Raw genomic sequence first — 20,563 nt, 5'->3', positions numbered from 1 at the left:
TTGTTAAACATTGTGCAGACATACACTGTTTTAGACTGGAAGCCTTCCTTTTGGCCTCCAGGACTTCGGGAACCTTTGTCATTCCACTACACTTGAAGTGTGGGATCCAGAAGGTTCCTCCAGAATGTAAGTGCTCTGAATTCACCGGGTTTTTGTTTTCTTGGAGAAAGACCAAACTGCTGGTCCCTCGTTTTGAAAACAGAATTAACTGCTCTTGAGGTTCATGTTGCTTTATGTATTTATATATCACTGACAGTTTCAACTTGGGAAGACAAGGGCATTTCCTCACCTGACGACACTGCTGCCAACATCAAGGTCCTGGGCAGTAACAGCTCCAATAATGGTCCCAACCGGAGTATCTTCATAAACCTCCATAGTGTACAAAGGTTTGCTGAAAATGGGCGGTTCATCCATGTCCAACACATTGATCTTCACCGTAGCAGTATCCTTGAATGGGCCCACAGAATGGAAGCGATGGTCAAGATGCACATTTGATGCCTCTACTTTAAAAGTATATGCCTTCTTTGTTTCAAAGTCCAATGGCTACAATAAAGAGGAATGCAAAATACAACGTCAGATCAAGGACTTAAAAGAAGTAGTCTAAAACCTATTGGTGAGAGAGAAAAGACATGTGCATATTTAAAATATTGAACAGAGGACTGTTTTGCTTAGTATATTTATATTGGATATGCATTTCGGTCTTGGGTGGAGAGGAAGGGACCAATGGCAGACAAGAGGGGCTGCAGCTCAGTAGAACAGCATGCATTTTTCATACATAATGTCCTTAATTCAATCATTGGAATCTCACAGAGTTAGCCCATCCCCGCTTGCTATGCTATGAAATCCCAACTCCCATCATCATTGCTAATGGTCAGGGATGATGGGAGTTGTAGTACATAATTGTTTGTGGTTAACATGTTTGATAGGGACACGGGTGGTGCTGTGGTCTAAACCACTGAGCCTAGGGCTTTTATGGATCGAAAGGTCGCGGTTCGAATCCTCGCGACGGGGTGAGTTCCCGTTGCTCGGTCGCAGCTCCTACCAACCTAGCAGTTTGAAAGCATGTCAAAGTGCAAGTAGATAAACAGGCACCACTCCAGTGGGAAGGTAAATGGTGTTTCCGTGCACTGCTCTGGTTCTCCAGAAGCGTCTTAGTCATGCTGGTCACATGACCCAGAAAAACTGTCTGTGGATAAACTTCAGGTCTCTCGGCCAATAAAGCGAGGTGAGCACCGCAACCCTAGAGTCATTTGCGACTGGACTTAACTGTCAGGGGTCCTTTACCTTTTACCATGTTCAATACCCATGAAGCAATGGAGTTCAACAAGAAAAGGGCTAGGAAACACCTTTGCATTACATGGCTGAATTACGGGCCATTGGTTTGAATTCAGTTTGCGACAAATTTTTGGCAGCTCAGTAATGCAGCAGGGAAATGTGGCCTTCTTGGTTCTTTTGGACCAAGTATCACCAGCCACAATGCTCTCCATCACCTCTTCTCTCATGCTCTGCTTCCCCAGTCAGCTTGGTTTCATTTGTCAGAAAAGATTGGTGTGGGTGGCAGGAATGGTCACCTGTTTAAATTTACTGAAAAACTAAGGCAAAAAGAGCAAATTGGATGGCTGTCATTTTGGAAGAGGCATGCTTCCTTTCCCCAGCCACCTAGAGAGTAGGTGGAGAGGAGAAGCTTTTGGCAGAAGGGAAGGCATGCTAGGCTATGCAGACACATATAACATTTGCGTGTGCCACCAAAAATGCCAGCCTCTTCATCCTGCAGCACCCTTTTATGTAGCAAAAAATATATATATTGAAGCATTCAGCAGGCGATTCCGGCATTAGAGGGAACAGTGGATCAAAATACCAGCATGATGGAAGGGGGAGGAATCAGGAGCCGCTTCAGTAATTATTTTTAGAAGTACTGGGCTGGGGAGGAAGTTATGACCTGAGAATTCTATACATAAAGCCATGGATCACTGCCCATTTTACACCCTACCCTCCACCTCAATATGCCGTAATGAATGTCTTTATGTCTTATACTGCCTGAGGCTGACAAGCATGACGGAATATCTACGTATACTGTGAATCAATCAGTTCCACCATTCAGCATGAGTCCAGGTAATTTACCAACACGATGGTCTGAATTTTTTTTATTTGCCGAGCACAGTCTTGTCCTCGCTCAGTCATTCCTATCAGAACTATCGTTTCTGTCCCACATCTATCCCATTATACGTCCAAAAATAATAATACGTTGCTTTTTTTTTTGAGATCACGCACACAAGAAGTCTACACGGTTTACCCTGCTGATGATAAAAAAGAAACAGAGGCTCTGCTGTCTTTACAGACATTTAACTGGATTGGGCCCCTGATTTCTTGTGATGGTTTACTGTGGATGCTTAGCAAGCAGTGACATCTCGTGGTCAGCTTTAGGAACATCACACAACAGTGTAGTTTCAAAATGCATGGAACAGAGAGGGGATTAGAAGGAACTGAAATGTACAGTTTTGCAATGTACAAAAATTAATGCATACTTTTGAAATTTCCGTTGCAATTAGTCATGTTCTGCCAATATCCTACCTGGCATGAATGCAATCTCTGCTTTTTATTGCACTGGCAACAAAAATGGGTTTATTATGAATTTGCAAGAGATTAATAGTCACTCTAAGAAAGAAAGAAAGAAAGAAAGAAAGAAAGAAAGAAAGAAAGAAAGAAAGAAAGAAAGAAAGAAAAAGTTTTGGAAAGTGTTTGACTAATGACTTTCCACAGGGATGCATTAAAACTTTTGAGACATGTCTGACTGATACTCCTTTTCTTTCAAAATTCCTCAGATGCATTGCCTGAGGAGGTAGATCTACATTCACCTCAAGTGTTGCTTCAGACCTGAGGAATTTTACAAATCTTAGCAAAATCCCACAAATGTCTCCATTCACCAGAAACCTCCAAAATCTCGTTCAAATTTTACTATAGGACACACACAGTGACAACCTTACATTCTGGTTATTCTTGGCCCATTGCACAATGACCGGTCTATTTCCTGGTAAGCAGCAATAAATAAAAAAGGTAAAAAGTAAAGGACCCCTGGGCGGTTAAGTCCAGTCGAATTTGATTATGGGGTACGGCACTAATCTCCGCTTTCAGGCAGAGGGAGCCAGCATTTGTCCTCATGACTAAACCGATTCTGGTGCACAGGACACCATGATGGGTGCCAGAGCTCATGGAAATGCTGTTTACCTTCCTGTCACAGCAGTATCTATTTAGCAGCAATATGACTGGCTGGAGGTCAGGTGAGCAACAGCACCACCCCAGATATTGCTGCTGTTTACCAGGAGATAGAGGGGGAGAAGGGTGAAGGGGTCAGTACTGTGCAAGTGCAACAGGCGTGACATATTGTGTCCAACCACACCTGAACTGTTGAAAGGTTTTTCTACTCCCGGGGAACCTGCTGTACAAGTCGTGGAAATGGAGGCACCTGAGAGCATACAAGAAATGCTGCTAATTGATCTCTCTGCCCCTTGGGAACCTACTGTGGAAAAAGAGGTGCAGAAGGAAAAAGATTGGCTGGCTGTCAATGAGGAACTACTTCAAACTGATTCCTCCACCCCATGGATGTCTGCTGTAGAAAAGGGGATGCAAGAGGAACCAGTGCCTGCAGAGATGGAAGAAAATGTAAAAAAACACACATCATGCATGGTGGGTAGAGAAAAAGGTTCTCTCTCCTGCAGGATGCAGTAGTCATAGCAACAGCTTTGCCCAGACAGGCTCACGATGTGACCCATGAGAGCAGCAAAATAACCAGAGTGTGATGAGATAAAATCAGGCCAAATCATTATTGATAGCAGATGGCAGGGTAAGGGTTGGCATGGCATTGAGTCCCAGGACCAGTTCAACATTCCACAAGCCCCATGTTGATGGAATGGATCAAGCCAGGTTTGCACCACCTCAAACCTGTTCCATAGGAGTCAGCCAGTGCTGAACCTTGCTGTGCTACAAGCCAGCAAGCAAGGTGTCACTGGGTGCAGATTCTAACAAAGCAGATACCCCAAGCTTGGGGGTGCCCTGGTCAATCCTTCCCTCAGGCCACTTATGGGGGCTCCCCCATACTATGTTGGTCCTGTCTAATGCCATTTCCACCCTCATACAAACAATGGTTTTTTGCCTAACGAAGGAAGGCCATAATTTCATTGAGGGAGAGATGAAAAAACCCCAAACAAGTGCCAATCAGGTTGAGAGAGAAGAATTCATTTCTGGCCATGTCAACCAGTGACCCTAAATTGCTCATTGAAGGCTCTAACCTGAGGGTGGGTGGGCACTGGGCAGGATAACCCTTATCTCCAGGGAAAGCAGCCCTATATAGGCTTTGCAAGAGCTCATGAGACAGCTTTCCCCCCACAAGCCCATCACACAGAGAGGATACTGGACAAAATCTTGCCCAGTATTTTGTTGCAATCTATGGGCCACAGTGTCACCAGGCAAAGGCATCTCAGACTTACTGGACACGGAAAGAGGCTTAAAAGAGAATTAGATAGATTAGTGGAGGATAAGGGTACATGTTTCTGGGGGTCATGAGTGGGATAATACTATTGAGTCTGCTTCTATCTGTTTCAACCCTGCGTAAGCAGAAAGCTGGATAAACGGGCCATGGGCCTGTCTCAGCAAAGCTCTTCTGATAATTTATTGCCACTGTATTTATTGCAATTTGGGATGAATTCACAGAGCTCTCCTCAATGAAGGTATTTGAGGAGTTTTTCAAGGGGAGCAACAGGTGTTTCAACAAGGCTAGGGGAATTCCTTCAGTGTTTATGTGTGGCTCAGTCCCAAAGCTGTTGCCAAATTTTGACAGAAGTAAGATTTTTGAAGTGAATTTTAAGATTCCTGCTTGGGTGATATGCCTGAGGAAATTTTAGAGAAACAAATCTAATTTTATAAGCTTGATGAACACTATAATCCTAACCATGACTAATCGGAAGTAAGACCTATTACTCCCCAGGTAGGTAGGGTTAGGATTGCAGCATAAATTGCTCAGAGGTTTCTGAGAGAGAGAGAAGGAGATTAATCTACATCACTCAGAGGAAGAAGCATGAATGAACAAACCTATATTGCACTAATTGAACTCAATGAACTCAATAATGATGACAATGAAAATCAATCAGATAGTCCTGATTTATTAGACTTCTGCTTCATATTTCAGCCTGAGATTATTACTCAGGAACTCTGCGAAGACATTTCCCATGACCTGTGCATTTTGATTTTGGTGGTGTGTAGGCTGCACTGAGATAGTCTGTGTTGCATTGGTAAGGGTTGATACCCTGTGCAAACACTCAGGAGTTTGGTTGCCATCACATCTTGCCTGACGTGAAGGTGACTATGGAGGTTCCTCCTTGGAGAAACATCTGAGGAGCTTTGAAGGAAGCCTGGTCAATCACATGGATGGCAGGCTGGAACAAAGTGTGAGAAGCATGCCAAGGAGTTTGTTAAGCACTAACCAGAATTCTGATTCCTTCCTACATGCATCCATTGTGAATATAATCATGGTGCAACTAGTTCTGGATACCAGCTATTGTTATAAATCAGGGCTGGGGTACCATTGTCTCTCCAGAAGCTGCTGAACTCCAACTCCCATAATTCTCAGGGCTGATGGGAATTGGAGTCCAACAACCTCTAGACATCTATGGTTCCCCAGTTCTGCTACAAACAATTAAGTAAAATGGAAACCTGGGATTTTACTCCATCTTGTCTGTACTAATCTACTTTAGCACAAAATATGCTGATTTTTTTGTGGGGTGTGGGGCGGGGGGAGGGTTCTGTTTTCATGCAGACAAGGAGAATACAACATTTTCTTTCAAAATTAAAGCAAAACCAAATTTTGAAGCAGAGAATGCAATACAGGCTGAAATTGATTGAATATGCTGCTGCAATAAACACAGCACAAATACTGAGAAGGAAGTGTTTCTCTTCATTCACAGTCTCCGCACGGTGACAGGAGACACGCAGTGCTGTCTGCTATCTGTGAAGACTTGCACAGCTAAACAGTTTCTATATTTATCCACAGAGCAGGCACTGCATGAATAGGAACAGCCAGGCATTTTCCTATGCTGCATTATCAATGTGCTTTAGACCCCAGTGTAGAGAAACCTGTTCCCATTTGCTCTCTTTGTTAAGGCCTGCATAATGTGTGACACACCACACCTGACCTGTCACATATTGCAAACCCACTATTTGTTGTTGCTTTTTCTTTTGTTGGGGAGGGTATGCAGTCTCCAGAAGGTTATGAAACAAGAGGTTTGTTCACCCCTGTGGGCCAACATGCTTTGTTGCACAACCCATCAAGCAGGCTTTCTGTTTCTTCTATCAGTTAAGGAAACAAAAAATTTAATACATGTATTAATCACATAATACCAGAACTTCGAATTAAATGATAGCAGATGGCACAGTGGGGCTGCACAGCTTACCTGATATCTCTCTGGCTGAATTGCTATCCAAAGCAGAATGGAGATGGACAAAGGCAGCAGTGAGGTCAGCCTGGGGCAAATACACTAGCGGAACCAATCTGGTGCTCCTGCCAGCTCATTCGCACCTTGCTGACCTTGCCACTGCTCCATTCCAATGTGCAGCAGCAACTTGGCCTGAACCCCATTGCAACTAAAACATTACATTAAAAGGGCTTAATATTATCCCACCACCGCTTGTGAGGTGGCCCAAATAAGACGGTCAGACTCCACCTTCCATAGGTGATCAAACCTGTATGAATCCCAGGCAGACTGCAGACTACACCTGCAAATGGGTGTGTGTGTGTGTGTGTTTGGTTTGAATCCTGCAAAAGGACTTCAAAGTCCATTCAAGGGGCTGCCCTTGAGACTGACCCAGAAACTCCAGGGGGTGCAGAATGCCGCAACAAGACTCCTTACAGGGTCCTCACTGCAGGATCACATTCACCCAGTGCTATACCAGTTGCTCTAGCTCCCGGTGGAGTACAGGATCAGGTTTAAGGGACTGGTTTTAACTTTTAAAGCCCTATACAGCCTAGGACCCTTGTACCTATGGGACCACCTCTCCTGGTATGTCCCACGTAGGACCTTACGGTCTTCAAACAAAAACACCTTGGAGGTCCCGGGCCACAGAGAGGTTAGGCTGGCCTCAACGAGAGCCAGGGCTTTTTTGGCAATTTGATTTGAACTGATTTTATAATGAATTGATTTTAGAAAGCTGTATTATTTTACTGCTGTTAGCTGCTCTGAGCCTGGCTTTGGCTGGGGAGGATGGGATATAAATAAAATTTTATTATTATTTATTAAAGGAGTCATTTGAGGATGTGCTGTCAGCAGCAGCTTTGCATCCCTTGCTGGCACCCAGGACACACGCCAGGAGTGGGGTGCGGAGGGTGAACAAAACCTGCCACACCACTCAAGCCCTCACCCCCGACACTGCCAGACAGGAGCAGGGCACAGAGGGTTCAAGGGGCTGCTCTGCACCACCTGCCCAACTGTCCAGGGTGGAGCCTGTCCTTGGCAGGCACATCCCCACAATGCTGGCCGGATGGCCATTCAGCGAGGGGGGCCAAGGGATGCTTTGGTAGGGCTAGGCTGGGCTCTGGAGCCCAGAGACCCCCAGTGGCAGGCAGAGTGGGATTGGGATTCCTGCATGGAGGTGCTTGGTTCATGTCTACTCAAAATCATGTGCTTGGGGCTACACCCCCCTAGCCCTCCCTCCATGCTATGCCCCTGGCTGTCAGCACCAATCAGCTCATGCACATTCAAATGAGCTTGCTCTCAGCAGCACCGAAGACGCAGTGATCCACTTCCCCATCCCTGTTCTAGGAAAACCAGAAACCAGTTCCCCACACTTGTTCCAGGGAACGATCTGCTCCTTCATTGTTTTTCAGCTGTGGGGCAGCTACCTAAAAGGCCTTGCTGTTGCTTATGCATGGAAATATTATATATGAGCCCACATTCATACTGGTAAGTTAATGAATTATGAGTTTCAACCCCCCAAAAATCCACCTTTTCCACTGACTCAAATAAATTTCTATCACACAGGCATTCCCCTACCTTGAAGTGACTGAGGCATCACTTCCATGCCTACAACTCAGTGTGACTCCTGGTTGGTTTAAGGCAACTACGTATACTCCTGTGTGAGTGTCTGGAGGCGGTTGGAGGATGGATGGCGGCTAACAGATTGAGGTTGAATCCTGACAAGACAGAAGTACTGTTTTGGGGGGATAGGAGGCAGGCAGGTGTGGAGGATTCCCTGGTCCTGAATGGGGTAACTGAAGTACCAGGTGTGCAGCCTGGGAGTCATTTTGGACTCACAGCTGTCCATGGAGGCACAGGTCAAATCTGTATCCAGGGCAGCTGTTTACCAGCTCCATCTGGTACGTAGGCTGAGACCCTATCTGCCTGCAGACTGTCTCGCCAGAGTGGTGCATGCTCTGGTTATCTCCCGCTTGGACTACTGCAATGCGCTCTACGTGGGGCTACCTTTGAAGGTGACCCGGAAACTACAACTAATCCAAAATGTGGCAGCTAGACTGGTGATTGGGAGCGGCTGCCGAGACCATGTAACACTGGTCTTGAAAGACCTACATTGGCTCCCAGTACGTTTCCAAGCACAATTCAAAGTTGGTGCTGACCTTTAAAGCCCTAAACTGCCTCGGTCCAGTATATCTGAAGGAGCGTCTCCACCCCCATCGTTCTGCCCGGACACTGAGGTCCAGCTCCGAGGGCCTTCTGGCGGTTCCCTCACTGCGAGAGGCCAAGTTACAGGGAACCAGGCAGAGGGCCTTCTCGGTAGTGGTGCCTGCCCTGTGGAACGCCCTCCCATCAGATGTCAAAGCGATAAACAACTACCTGACATTCAGAAGACATCTGAAGGCAGCCCTGTTCAGGGAAGTTTTAAATATGTGACATTTTAGTGTATTTTTCATCTTTGTTGGAAGCCGCCCAGAGTGGCTGGGGAAACCCAGCCAGATGGGCGGGGTACAAATAAATTATTATTATTATTATTATTATTATTATTATTATTATTACTACTACTACTACTACATACCTTTTATGCTTGCTTTTGTGTGTGTGTGTGTGTATATATATATATATATATATATATATATATATATATACAGAGAGACAGAGAGAGAGAGAGTTGTAGCCTCTCAGACATGCATTTTTTTAATATGAAATGCACTATTTAGGTGTACAACAAGCTAACTTGTGAGCAACTGTACCTAACACAGCCCACCAGTCATATATTGTGGCCTGGCAGGTAGATGATGTTTCCTCTACTTTGCTGTTCTGGACAAACAGAAAATGCAAGATCTTTGTCAAACTGATGGTAGGCCTCTTTTGATGGTTGCTGGTGGGCTGTGTTCAGCTCACATGCTTGGGAGGCCTGACGTTAACGTATAAGAGAGAGAATTAACTTTCTGAACCATAAGAATCGATTTATCCACTTAGAGATCATAAAAGCTTATTGATTGCCACGCTAATAAGGCAGTAGAACCTGCTTGCTTCACTTCCCTTTGGCTGCTGTTTCAGTGCCAACCACCATGTGGCACTAGAAGACACAAGATACTCAAATGGAAATACTGTACATTTGATCCTTTCCAAGAGATAACAGAGGTTGTACCTGAGACTCAAAGCTCAAAGTCACAGAGTCAGCAGGCACATTATGAGATTTCTGATGTGCTCCAAACATACCTCCCGCTTAGCAGTATTGGATTACGACAGCTATTGAAAATAATGAGGGAAAGGGTCTGGTTTGTAATTTCCTCCAGCCAACCCTGTTTTTCACCAGCATATATATTTTTATTCCTTCCTAAAAAAACCCAGTATATATTGTTGTTGTTGTTGTTTTACAACAACAGAGTGACTGACAAGGGTTAAACTATAAACTTGCATTAGTAACAAGCCCAAATACTTTCTGGATTGAATGTTGGTTATCTCAGACCATCTCTATTCAGTGATTTGCTTTTGAATAGGGGATAAAACGTTGGCCTTCTCAAATCCTAAATCTCTGAGACTTTTTTTTTCTTTTACATTTCTAACGAAGCATCCTAATTCAAGCATCTTGCACAAACATGCAGATCTGCATTTATTAGATTTTGCACACTTTTGAATGCTGTGATACTGTTCTTGTCAGTCTACACACATTTTTTTTAAAAAATGTACTTCAAAATACTTAGAAGTTAGCCAGTCCTCAGACTCTCCTCTTTTTTCTTTCTTTTAACAGACACTAGTCGCCGGCAGCAGTGTCTGTGCATGGTTTCCGCCATATGAGTTGAAAATGTGCTATGTGGTAGAGAGAGAAAAAAAGAAAACCACATGGCAGCCATGTTTTCTTTTATTCAATCTCCTTGGAAGCCTGGCCACAGTGATTCATGAGACGGTCACCTCCAGGCTTGACTACTGTAATTCACTCTACGCGGGGCTGCCCTTGAAGCTGTCCCAGAAACTCCAGCGGGTGCAGAATGCTGCAGCGAGGCTCCTCACGGGGTCCCTGCCATGGGAGCATATTCACCCAGTGCTTTTCCAGGGTCAGATTTACGGTGCTAGTTTTGACCTTTAAAGCCTTTCACGACCTAGGACCCTTGTACCTACGGGACCGCCTCTCCCGGTATACCCCACGGAGAGCCTCAAGGTCCATAAATAGCAACACCCTAGTGGTCCCGGGTCCTAAGGAAGTTAGATTAGCTTCAACTAATCTAACTTCTCAACCAGGACCTTTTTAACACTGGCTCCAGCCTGGTGGAACGCTCTGCCTCATGAGACTAGGGCCCTGCAGGATCTGATTTCTTTCCGCAGGGCCTGTAAGACAGAGTTGTTCCGCCTGGCTTTTGGCTTGGAGCCAATTTGATTCCCTCCCTCTCTTTCTTTTTTCTTTTCCTTCTCCTCCTGTGATGAGGCTACATTTTAATATTTTAATATTTTAATGTTGTATTTTCATTTTGTTTTTAAGTTGTAATCATTCAACTTGTTTTTATTATTGCTTGTAAGCCGCTCTGAGCCCAGCCTTGGCTGGGGAGGGTGGGGTATAAATAATAATAATAATAATAATAATTATTATTATTATTTGGAGCACTCCCTGAGAGTAGGAGCATGTCTTCATATCTTGCTCTCCCTGAGGAGAATTGCAGGTAGATTTTCAACCCATGTGACAGGAACTGTGCATGCCAGCAGCTCCAGGTAATTTATGTGTGGAAAAAAGAAATAAATAGTGTGCTACTTCATAGTGGATTCTGGCAGGAGTTAGGCTTTTGAAGTGGGCTCATATCTCATTCTCATATTGGTCCAGGAGGTATGGATCAGGTAAATTCACTCTGGAATTCAAAGCCACCAAATTGCTTCCCCATCTCTAGAGCTACTTGTTCCAGCGGGGCTTGCTTTTAGTTCACACCTCCTTAACTATTCTCTTAATAAACTCCAGTCATTGTTGTCAGGCAGACAGACCTGGTGTGTGTCACCAAGAAAACAGAGTTCCAAAGGCCAAGCAATATTCATATCTTAAATAGCTGCACAGACCGGCAGGTAGTTTTATAGGCCCACTTTGTTGCTCTTACTTTTCTGGCGTGTTAGCTGTTGAAAAATAGAAATGATTTGTATGAATTGCCTTCTGATGTGTATGGAGCATTTTTTTAAACCTTGCAAGAAGGAAGGCATTGCACTGATGAGACTGACATTTCTACAACTATATGGGAAACAGCTTCCAACAAACACCCATGCATTGAGTCCACATATTTGTTGCGGGCCCTGCTTCCTAATTATAAGCTCCCATGGCCAAACTAGGAAAGATGCTACACTTTAAATTCTTTAAATGCAATGCTTCAGCAGCCAGCAATTCTTAGGGAACACTGGAATGTTTATTCCTTCATTGTAAATGGAGCCTCACACTTGCAAGTCTTCAAATGTCTACTCAGAAGTTAGCCCCACTGTATTCAATGGAGCTTATTCCCAGTTAACTGGGTAAAGACTGTGCAGCCTTACACTGCAATCCTAAGCAATTTTACTCAGAATTAAGTCCCACTGAGTTCAATAGGATTTATTCTCTGGTATGTTCCTGATCAGGATGCAGGTGGAGCTGTGGGTTAAACCACAGAGCCTAGGACTTGCCGATCAGAAGGTCGGCGGTTTGAATCCTTGCGATGGGGTGAGCTCCCGTTGCTCGGTCCCTGCTCCTGCCAACCTAGCAGTTCGAAAGCACATCAAAGTGCAAGTACATAAATAGGTACCACTCCAGCGGGAAAGTAAACGGCGTTTCTGTGTGCTGCTCTGGTTTGCCAGAAGTGGCTTAGTCATGCTGGCCACATGACCCGGAAGCTGAACGCCGGCTCGCTTGGCCAATAAAGCGAGATGAGTGCCGCAACCCCAGAGTCGGCCACGACTGGACCTAATGGTCAGGGGTCCCTTTACTCTTTACCTTTACCTATGTTCCCGATCATTCTCACAGTTTCCTATTACAGTGGTACCTTGGTTTAAGAACAGCCCTATTTACGGGCAATTCGGTTTATGAACTCCGCAACACCGGAAGTAGTGTCTTGGTTTGCAAATTTTACCTTGGTCTAAAAACGGAATCCGAATGATGGAAGGGCACCAGCAGTGGGAGGCCTCATTAGGGAAAGCGTGCCTCAGTTGAAGAATGGTTTTGGTTTAAGAAAGGACTTCCGGAACAGATTAAGTTCATAAACTGAGGTACTGCAGTATTATTATTACTCGCTTTTTTCCCTTACAGGGACTCAAGGCAGCTTACAGCTAAAATTTTATTTCATTCTATTTACCGGTAGAAGGTTTGTACACGATCCTTTCCCTTTCACACTTTTTCTTTGCAACAATCCTGCGATGTAGGCTAGGCTGAGAGGTTTTAATTGGCTCAAGGTGACAAATGTATACAGTCGTACCCCGCAAGACAAATGCCTCGCAAGACGAAAAACTCGCTAGACGAAAGAGTTTTCCAGTTTTTTGAGTCGTTCCGCAAGACGAATTTTCCTATGGGCTTGCTTCGCAAGACGAAACGTCTTGCGAGTTCTTGCAAGTTTTTTTCCTTTTTCTTAAAGGCGCTAAGCCGCTAATAGCCGTGCTTCGCAAGACGAAAAAAAAAACGCAAGACGAAGAGACTCGCGGAACGGATTAATTTCGTCTTCCGAGGCACCACTGTATGTGCATAGCACATATACATGTGCAGCAAGATCAAATGCAGGAGAAGCTTCTCGATACAGAAAATGATGTCCCTATTTTCATCTGAGAAACACTGGAGGGTATGTGTTTACATCTTGCCTTCTACAAGTTATTCATGCAATTTCTATTTGTGTCAATGGTGTAGGACTGGTACCTTGTCCATTTTTGGTCCATACTCTCACTCAAAAGACTGGGCACATAATCATGTGAAGTACTAAAACTTTTATGGCTACTAATTTTGCTTTTGTTTTTAAAACACCATTTCTGTTCCTTCGGAGCTTTACGGCCCACTTGCAATAGCCAAACGAAATGCCGCAAGCTCTTAGTTACTATAGAGAGTGATTGATTTGAGCTGAAAATGTACTTGCTTTTGAAAACCACAGGAGAGAGCAGCTTCCTGGCTGGGAGATACAATGGACTCTTTGCCCTTCAGCGGAATTACATAGCTACAAGTTTATCCATTGGAAGATTCCAATAGGGCTGGACTGACAGCTTGGTGCCAGGTAAATATAAAAACAGGGCCGAGGATGGGGATGTGAGGGGGTGGGGGAAGGAATCCAGTTCCATACTTATTTTAATGTGAATGCACATAATTTACAATTCCAAAACATAACGTGCGACTCAAAACACAGTTATCCCTCAAACCTTACACTTTGCTGAATTTTGTAATGCAGTTATTCAGGCAAATAAAATGCATGTATTAGCGTAAAGCCTGCATTCAGATGCATATTTGAGTGAAAATAACTTTAGAATACATTATGCTAGGGGAAACTGGTTTTTAAAAAGAAAAATAATGTGTATATCAGGAGAACTACACACTAAAATGCTGACAAATTTTCACAAGGACTTAAAGAAAACCAACAACCCACAAGCTAATGCAGAATTTTAGAGACCTGTATACAGTGGATGCTCGGGTTGCGAATGTGATCCATGCAGTACTTGCAACCCACGGGTGCGCATGTACGGGTGTGGGAAACATGAAGTCATAGCAGAGGACTGTAGCACCACCTTGTGCCTCGTTGATTTTGGTGCTCGGCATGTCTGTGCCTTGCAGTTCTTTGAATGTATGACCTTATATGGTGATAGGTGCTGCAAGGCCATGATTGGGCATGTAAAGTGAGACGCTGGCAGACGGCCATGCAGGCAAGGAGAACAAAGAAAAATAAAATAGATACCGGAGGAGAGAAGTTCGAATGAGCTGCCCTCCACCATGAAAATATTGCTGTCTCTCTGTGTGTTTTTCTATGCTGTGCACCCCATTTTGTGGCGGCTGGATTCCGTCACACGGGTTGCGATCCGGCACTTCTGTGCATGCGCGACCGCTGAAAGGAAGTAACCCGTTCCAGTACTTCCGGGTTTCGGCAGTCCGTAACCCAAAAAAACGCAACCTGAAGCGGCTGTAACCCAAGGTATGACTTTATTGGGAAAATGGCAAAGGGAGAGTAACAAAAAATGACCAATTTAACCCTCACCAGCTGAGGATAAAAATGGACTTCTGGTTAACAAGAAATGTAAACTGATCTCTCTTGCCTAATACACTTGACAGAAAGGTTTACCATGGACACCATGTTGCTGCTCTCTTCTACTGATGGTTTTTGTTTCTCTTTTGGGTTCGGTGCTATGAAGGGAGGCAGTTCTTGACCTAAACATCTGGAAGATGTAAGTCTGATTTCAACCTATTTAACTGTGGGAAGTAATTTTGAGGTTAACCACTATCTAACTATCATGTATCTCCAAGGGGAGAGGGGTTATTGGATTGTTGTTTGTATTTTGATTATATATTTTGAGGTTTTATATTTTTATTTTGTTCTGTGAACCGCCCTGAGACCTCCGGGTATAGGGCAGTATGTAAATTCAATAAATAATAATAATAAAAGAAATACCTTTTTCAGCTTGATGACCCCTTCTTGGGTGTTCTCATCTGTGCCAATGTCAAACAAGTTCCCTCCATCTCCCGGAACAATAGTATATTCAATTTCTGCATTTTTCCCAGAGTCAGGATCAACCGCTCTGATTCTTCCAATGGCTGAACCAATGAGAGATGTTTCAGGTACTTTCAGGTGGAAGATACCTATGGAAAATTGATAATCAGTTATTCAGCTGAAATCTTGGCAAATTACAGATACAATGGTACCTCGGGTTACATACGCTTCAGGTTACAGACTCCGCTAACCCTGAAATAGTGCTTCAGGTTAAGAACTTTGCTTCAGGATGAGAACAGAAATTGTGCTCCAGAGGCGTGGCAGCAGCAGGAGGTCCCATTAGCTAAAGTGGTGCTTCAGGTTAAGAACAGTTTCAGGTTAAGAACGGATTTCCAGAACAAATTAAGTACTTAACCCGAGGTACTACTGTAGTTGTAATGCATGCTGCTACTATTAATATATGTAAAAAGGTAAAGGTAAAGGACTCCTGGACGGCTAAGTCCAGTCAAAGGTGACTATGGGATTGCGGCGCTCATGTTGCTTTCAGGCTGAGGGAGCTGGTGTTTGTCCACAGACAGCTTTCTGGGTCATGTGGCCAGCATGACTAAACTGCTTCTGGCACAACAGAACACTGTGACGGAAACCAGAGTGCACAGAAATGCCTTTTACCTTCATGCCACAGTGGTACCTATTTATCTACTTACACTGGCATGCTTTCGAACTGCTAGGTTGGCAGGAGCTGGGACAGAGCAACGGGAGCTCACACCATCGCAGGGATTCAAACCACCGACCTTCTGATCAGCAAGCTCAAGAGGCTTAGAGATTTAGACCACAGTGCCACCTACGTCCCTACCATTAATAAAGCACATTAAGGCACTATACAATCCCTATCATAATAGTCACGCCAAAACTATTTTTTCCTTCCAATTCTGATTTTAAAGGTGCAACACAAATTTAATAAATAAATACATTAAATATAAACCGGGGGGAAATGGGCATTGGAGAGTTTTAGATTTGCAGCCATGTCCTGGTTGTCTTGTTTTGGGCAAGCATCAACCACGAAACATCCCAAGCCGTTAAATGCTATTCCCATTACATCAGCCATTCAGGTAATATCTCTTGAATCATGAAGAGCAAATGTGTTTCAACTCAGCTTTTGACAAAGTTGCATCATGTCAAGTTCGTCTAACACCAAAACGGATTATGCTGAAATATCACCAGCGTGTCGATAGCTCTGTATCTCTTTGCTATTCTGCAGGGTCCCAATGCCTATTCTGGTCATAGGCCCTTCAGTATCCAGAGATAACCCTAAAACCAGAGGCACTTTATTTTTACACTGGGGGCTGCACTTACAGTAGTGTAGCAGCAAACAGATGTCTGCAAAAAGTTGATGTGCATACACCACAGTGTCTTTCTCACCAAAGCATTTCACATTGTTTTCTACACAGCACGTTCGTTAGACATAGCTAAAACAAGTGGACTGGAATAAAGCCATTTTGCTGCTAGAAGTTCTCACTGCCCCAGTCTGTTGCAAGAATTTTAACAGCTTCATAATTTTGACAGAATGGCTCCCACTGCTGCAAGGCACTCGTATTCTACTGAGGAAGAAGAATGTCCTCAACATTTTCCTTAATCATTTCAGAGGAAGCTATAATTTTAACGTTTCATCAAAAACAGAAGTCAGGGATTTTGTGCTAATCAATTTTAGTGAAGTCATTTCCCACCCCCACCCCCTTTTGTACTTCAAGAGAGGTTCTTGACGCAAGCAGGCGAGAGGGATGCTTCCTGTGAGCTTGGTTTCTCTAGAAATTAATCATGCTGGAATGAGGGTTTCCCGGTTTGTTAGGCCCGTTGGCCTGATTCCATTCATACCAAGGCTAAGTAAATATATTCAATTCAGAAAGTTCAGCTCTCTTGACTATTATTGTTTTTACCCATCCTTCACCCTAAGGACCCAGTATTAGCATTGGAACACAGTATCATACAATATTAAAAAAACAGTTTTAAACTAATTGAAATTACAGAAATAAGGTGGGTTTTAAAAAGATACATCTATAGCATCAATAAATCAGGGAAAGAGGTGCGTCTGATTTTGCCGTGTCCACGTATGGTATAAAAGCACAGGGCCTAAAACCTTGCTACAGCTATAAACTACTTATAGAAGAGCGTTTCAAATTGGAGTGTACATGCAAACAAACAAATAGGAAAACCTATGTCTGGACAGTGCTTGGATGGGAGAGAAACTACATAGAAACCCATTTAATTCAATGGGTGAAAAGTAGGATACTATAAAACAGGAGTGGCTACCTTTTTTTCCAGCCCAAGGTTTGTACAGATGCAGACACACACACACAGGGCAGGGAAACAGGCAGAAACACACATATTCAGGCAGGCAATTTGACACATACATGAACAGAGTGACACAGAGCCGCACACACAGATACACGCATTCTGCTTTTCTGTAGACTGTGAGGGAATGGGAAAATAGTAGGAGGGAAGCCATCTCTTTCCTTCATTCCTGTTTCCTGACCTCAAATACAGTTGCTTCTTTCAACTGTGACAAACCAGAGGCAGAAAATGTCATTTTTTCAGAGGCAAGAAATGGCACTACCAACTTGGAGACTGAATTCATTTTTAACACTCAAAAGCACCTAAAACGGTTCAAAAGGGCTAGATAAAGGTAAAGGTAAAGGTACCCCTGCCCGTACGGGCCAGTCTTGACAGACTCTAGGGTTGTGCGCTCATCTCACTCTATAGGCCGGGAGCCAGCGCTGTCCGCAGACACTTCCGGGTCACGTGGCCAGTGTGACAAGCTGCATCTGGTGAGCCAGCGCAGCACACGGAAAGCTGTTTACCTTCCCGCTGGTAAGCGGTCCCTATTTATCTACTTGCACCCGGGGGTGCTTTCGAACTCCTAGGTTGGCAGGCGCTGGGACCGAGCGACGGGAGCGCACCCCGCCGCGGGGATTCGAACCGCCGACCTTTCGATCGGCAAGTCCTAGGCACTGAGGCTTTTACCCACAGCGCCACCCGTGTCCCGTAAAAGGGCTAGATAGAGTGGTGCAGATGGGAAGCCATCAGAAAACAGGTTTACGATTATATTATTATAATATAGACCCTTCAAGTATCCCTATTTTTCAGTCCCAGATTTACAGAAGCCATCCCAGTTTCTGATTTGATCCCGCTTTTCCTTAGGACATCCCTATTTTCATTGGAGAAATGTAGGAGGGTATGTCATTGTAGGTTTCAATAGCAAATCTAGCCCTCTAGATTTCTTTTACTTGTTCATAAATCAAACGTGTATAGCTTCTGACTTGGTCCACCAACCATGCCATCTGGCCTGCCAACCACTTGACAGCACTCCCGTTTTTGCAATCCCAGGTAGGGAACAGTAACAAGAAATTTGTCAAGGCCAGTGTACATGGCTGGTGGGTTGGGCTGGGCTTGATTGAACAGATATTGCACAAGACATTGTTAAATTTGTGCATTTGAGAAGGGCTTTGGTGCCTTATTTTTCGTGGTCTAGGTCAGCATAAAACAATGGGTGAATTTCTAATGCTGGTTGTCCCTTTTCTTCACTTACAAAGTTGCAAAAACATCCCAGTCAATGAGGAGCTTGTTTTCTGTTTTAAGAAATATGGCTGGCTCTACAATGAAGGGAATACGTGAGTCAAGGCAGTTGTATATTACTTATTTCAAATTGTTTAGGCTGCAGTGTTTTATTTACAGCAACTTGGCATTCTGTTGCATTTCCAGAAATTCAGCAGCAATAAAAGCCAGGGTCATTTGGATTAATCTGAAACTCTGAAGGATTCTTCAGCTCCTGCCAAACTCAGATTTTCAATGATGTACTGTGTAATTAGGCTGCCACCATCCTTCAGTAATGGTACCTCAGTACCATATGGAACATCTTAATGGCTCTTACCTTGGCAGCATGCTGTTAAGGGAAGTAATGAAAACAAACAATGCATGTTTTCACTCAACTGAAGGGTAAAATGTTAAATCCACTTTGCTATTTCCCTTTGACTAAAAATGGGGCGGGGGGGGGGGGGGGATGTAAGAAGAGAACAAATTAAAAAGCATGCAGCTGCCTTTCAAAGCATGTGTTCATCTTCCTTTGTTCAAATTTATTGTCAATTCAGTCTCTCTGGTTGGAGCTACACTGACCTGTTTAATGTTCATAATAGAACAATATTAGACATGTTGTACTGAAACCTTGCAGGGCATACTTGTTAATTAAAATGTTTTTTACCTTGGTCCCCCTCACCCACATCAAATGTAAGCAATACCCAGCCACAACTTTTCCCCAAATACTGTTTCTTTCCCTGCTGGTCGCTGGTTGCTCTGGTGTCACATTTTAATCTTCCCTCCCTCCCTCTGTGTACTTTGAACACCGTCCCTTGAATACCATTGTGGGCGTGGGGAGAGAAATGTAGTTTTGTCTGTATTCTCTGCCCTGCTGAATTCTGCAAGGGGCAGCACCGGGACTAAGCAGAAGTAAAGGTAAAGGAAGCCCTGACCATTAGGTCCAGTTGTGATTGACTCTGGGGTTGCGGTGCTCATCCCGCTTTATTGGCTGAGAGAGCTGGCGTACAGCTTCCGGGTCGTGTGGCCAGCATGACTAAGCCGCTTCTGGCGAACCAGAGCAGCACACAGAAACTCCATTTACCTTCCTGCTGGAGCGGTACCTATTTATCTACTTGCACTTTGATGTGCTTTCGAACTTCTAGGTTGGCAGGAGCAGGGACCGAGCAACAGGAGCTCACCCTGTCATGGGGATTCGAACCACTGACATTCTGATCAGCAAGTCCTAGGCTCTGTGGTTTAACCCACAGCGCCACCCATGTCCCATAAAAAAAACCCTATAGAGGAACGTATAAGCAATGTTTCACCGATATAGCAGCATAAAACAATTAAAACTTAAGTGATAAAAAAGACAAGGTAATAATGCATTATGAACATAAAAAGTAGGATGCCAGGTGTCCATCTACATTATCAAAACTATTCCTTAACCCTTCCTTAGCATTAAAAACCATGAGTGTAGATCCACCCTCTGTCTTGCATTATTAGCTTTGGTGACCAAGGGGATTCAGTACATGACACCCTATGGAACTGTGTACAGTTGCTGGGAATCATAAAAGGGGAGAATGCTGTTGGACTCCAGTTCTGATAGATGGATCTTTGGCCTGATCCATCAGGGCTTTGTTTTTATGGAAGCAGTTTGTGTGATCAAAACTGGTGTACTGAGAATCCAGACTAGTTGGCACAAGGTAAAGAGACCATGTGACTTTATCATATTCACTGTGTTTACAATTCAAACCACATTTATAAATCACATTTTGATCCACCCCAGAAATGTAGACACCTCCTGTGAAATGTTAATGAAGTGTTTTCCCAATTATTTTCTTATAATAAAGGATGTTTCACCTGAGGAAGAATCTTTAATTTTCTTCAGCTGTTGCCCCAGGGAAAATTCAGTGGCAATTC

The 20,563-nt window shown here is 44.0% G+C and overlaps 1 protein-coding gene across 8 annotated transcripts in view; it reads right to left on the bottom strand.

The window, feature by feature from the left end:
- The window catches only part of CDH12 (cadherin 12), a 668,983-nt gene that overhangs the window by 32,444 nt on the left and 615,976 nt on the right, over window positions 1-20,563 (bottom strand). For all 8 annotated transcript variants that reach the window (XR_014513371.1, XM_083449414.1, XM_083449413.1 and 5 more), the window contains 2 exons: window positions 15,038-15,225; window positions 290-543 (listed from right to left, as the gene is read on the bottom strand). Coding sequence is in view for 7 of the 8 variants with exons in the window: in XM_083449414.1 (XP_083305540.1) it covers window positions 290-543; window positions 15,038-15,225 (442 nt within the window). In the remaining variant the exon portion in view is untranslated. The remainder of the gene's footprint in view (window positions 1-289; window positions 544-15,037; window positions 15,226-20,563) is intronic.

The sequence above is a fragment of the Podarcis tiliguerta genome (genome assembly GCF_965153285.1).
Source record: "Podarcis tiliguerta genome assembly, chromosome: 7".
In the NCBI taxonomy this organism is placed as follows: domain Eukaryota; kingdom Metazoa; phylum Chordata; class Lepidosauria; order Squamata; family Lacertidae; genus Podarcis; species Podarcis tiliguerta.
This window is presented reverse-complemented; position numbering and strand designations above follow the sequence as displayed.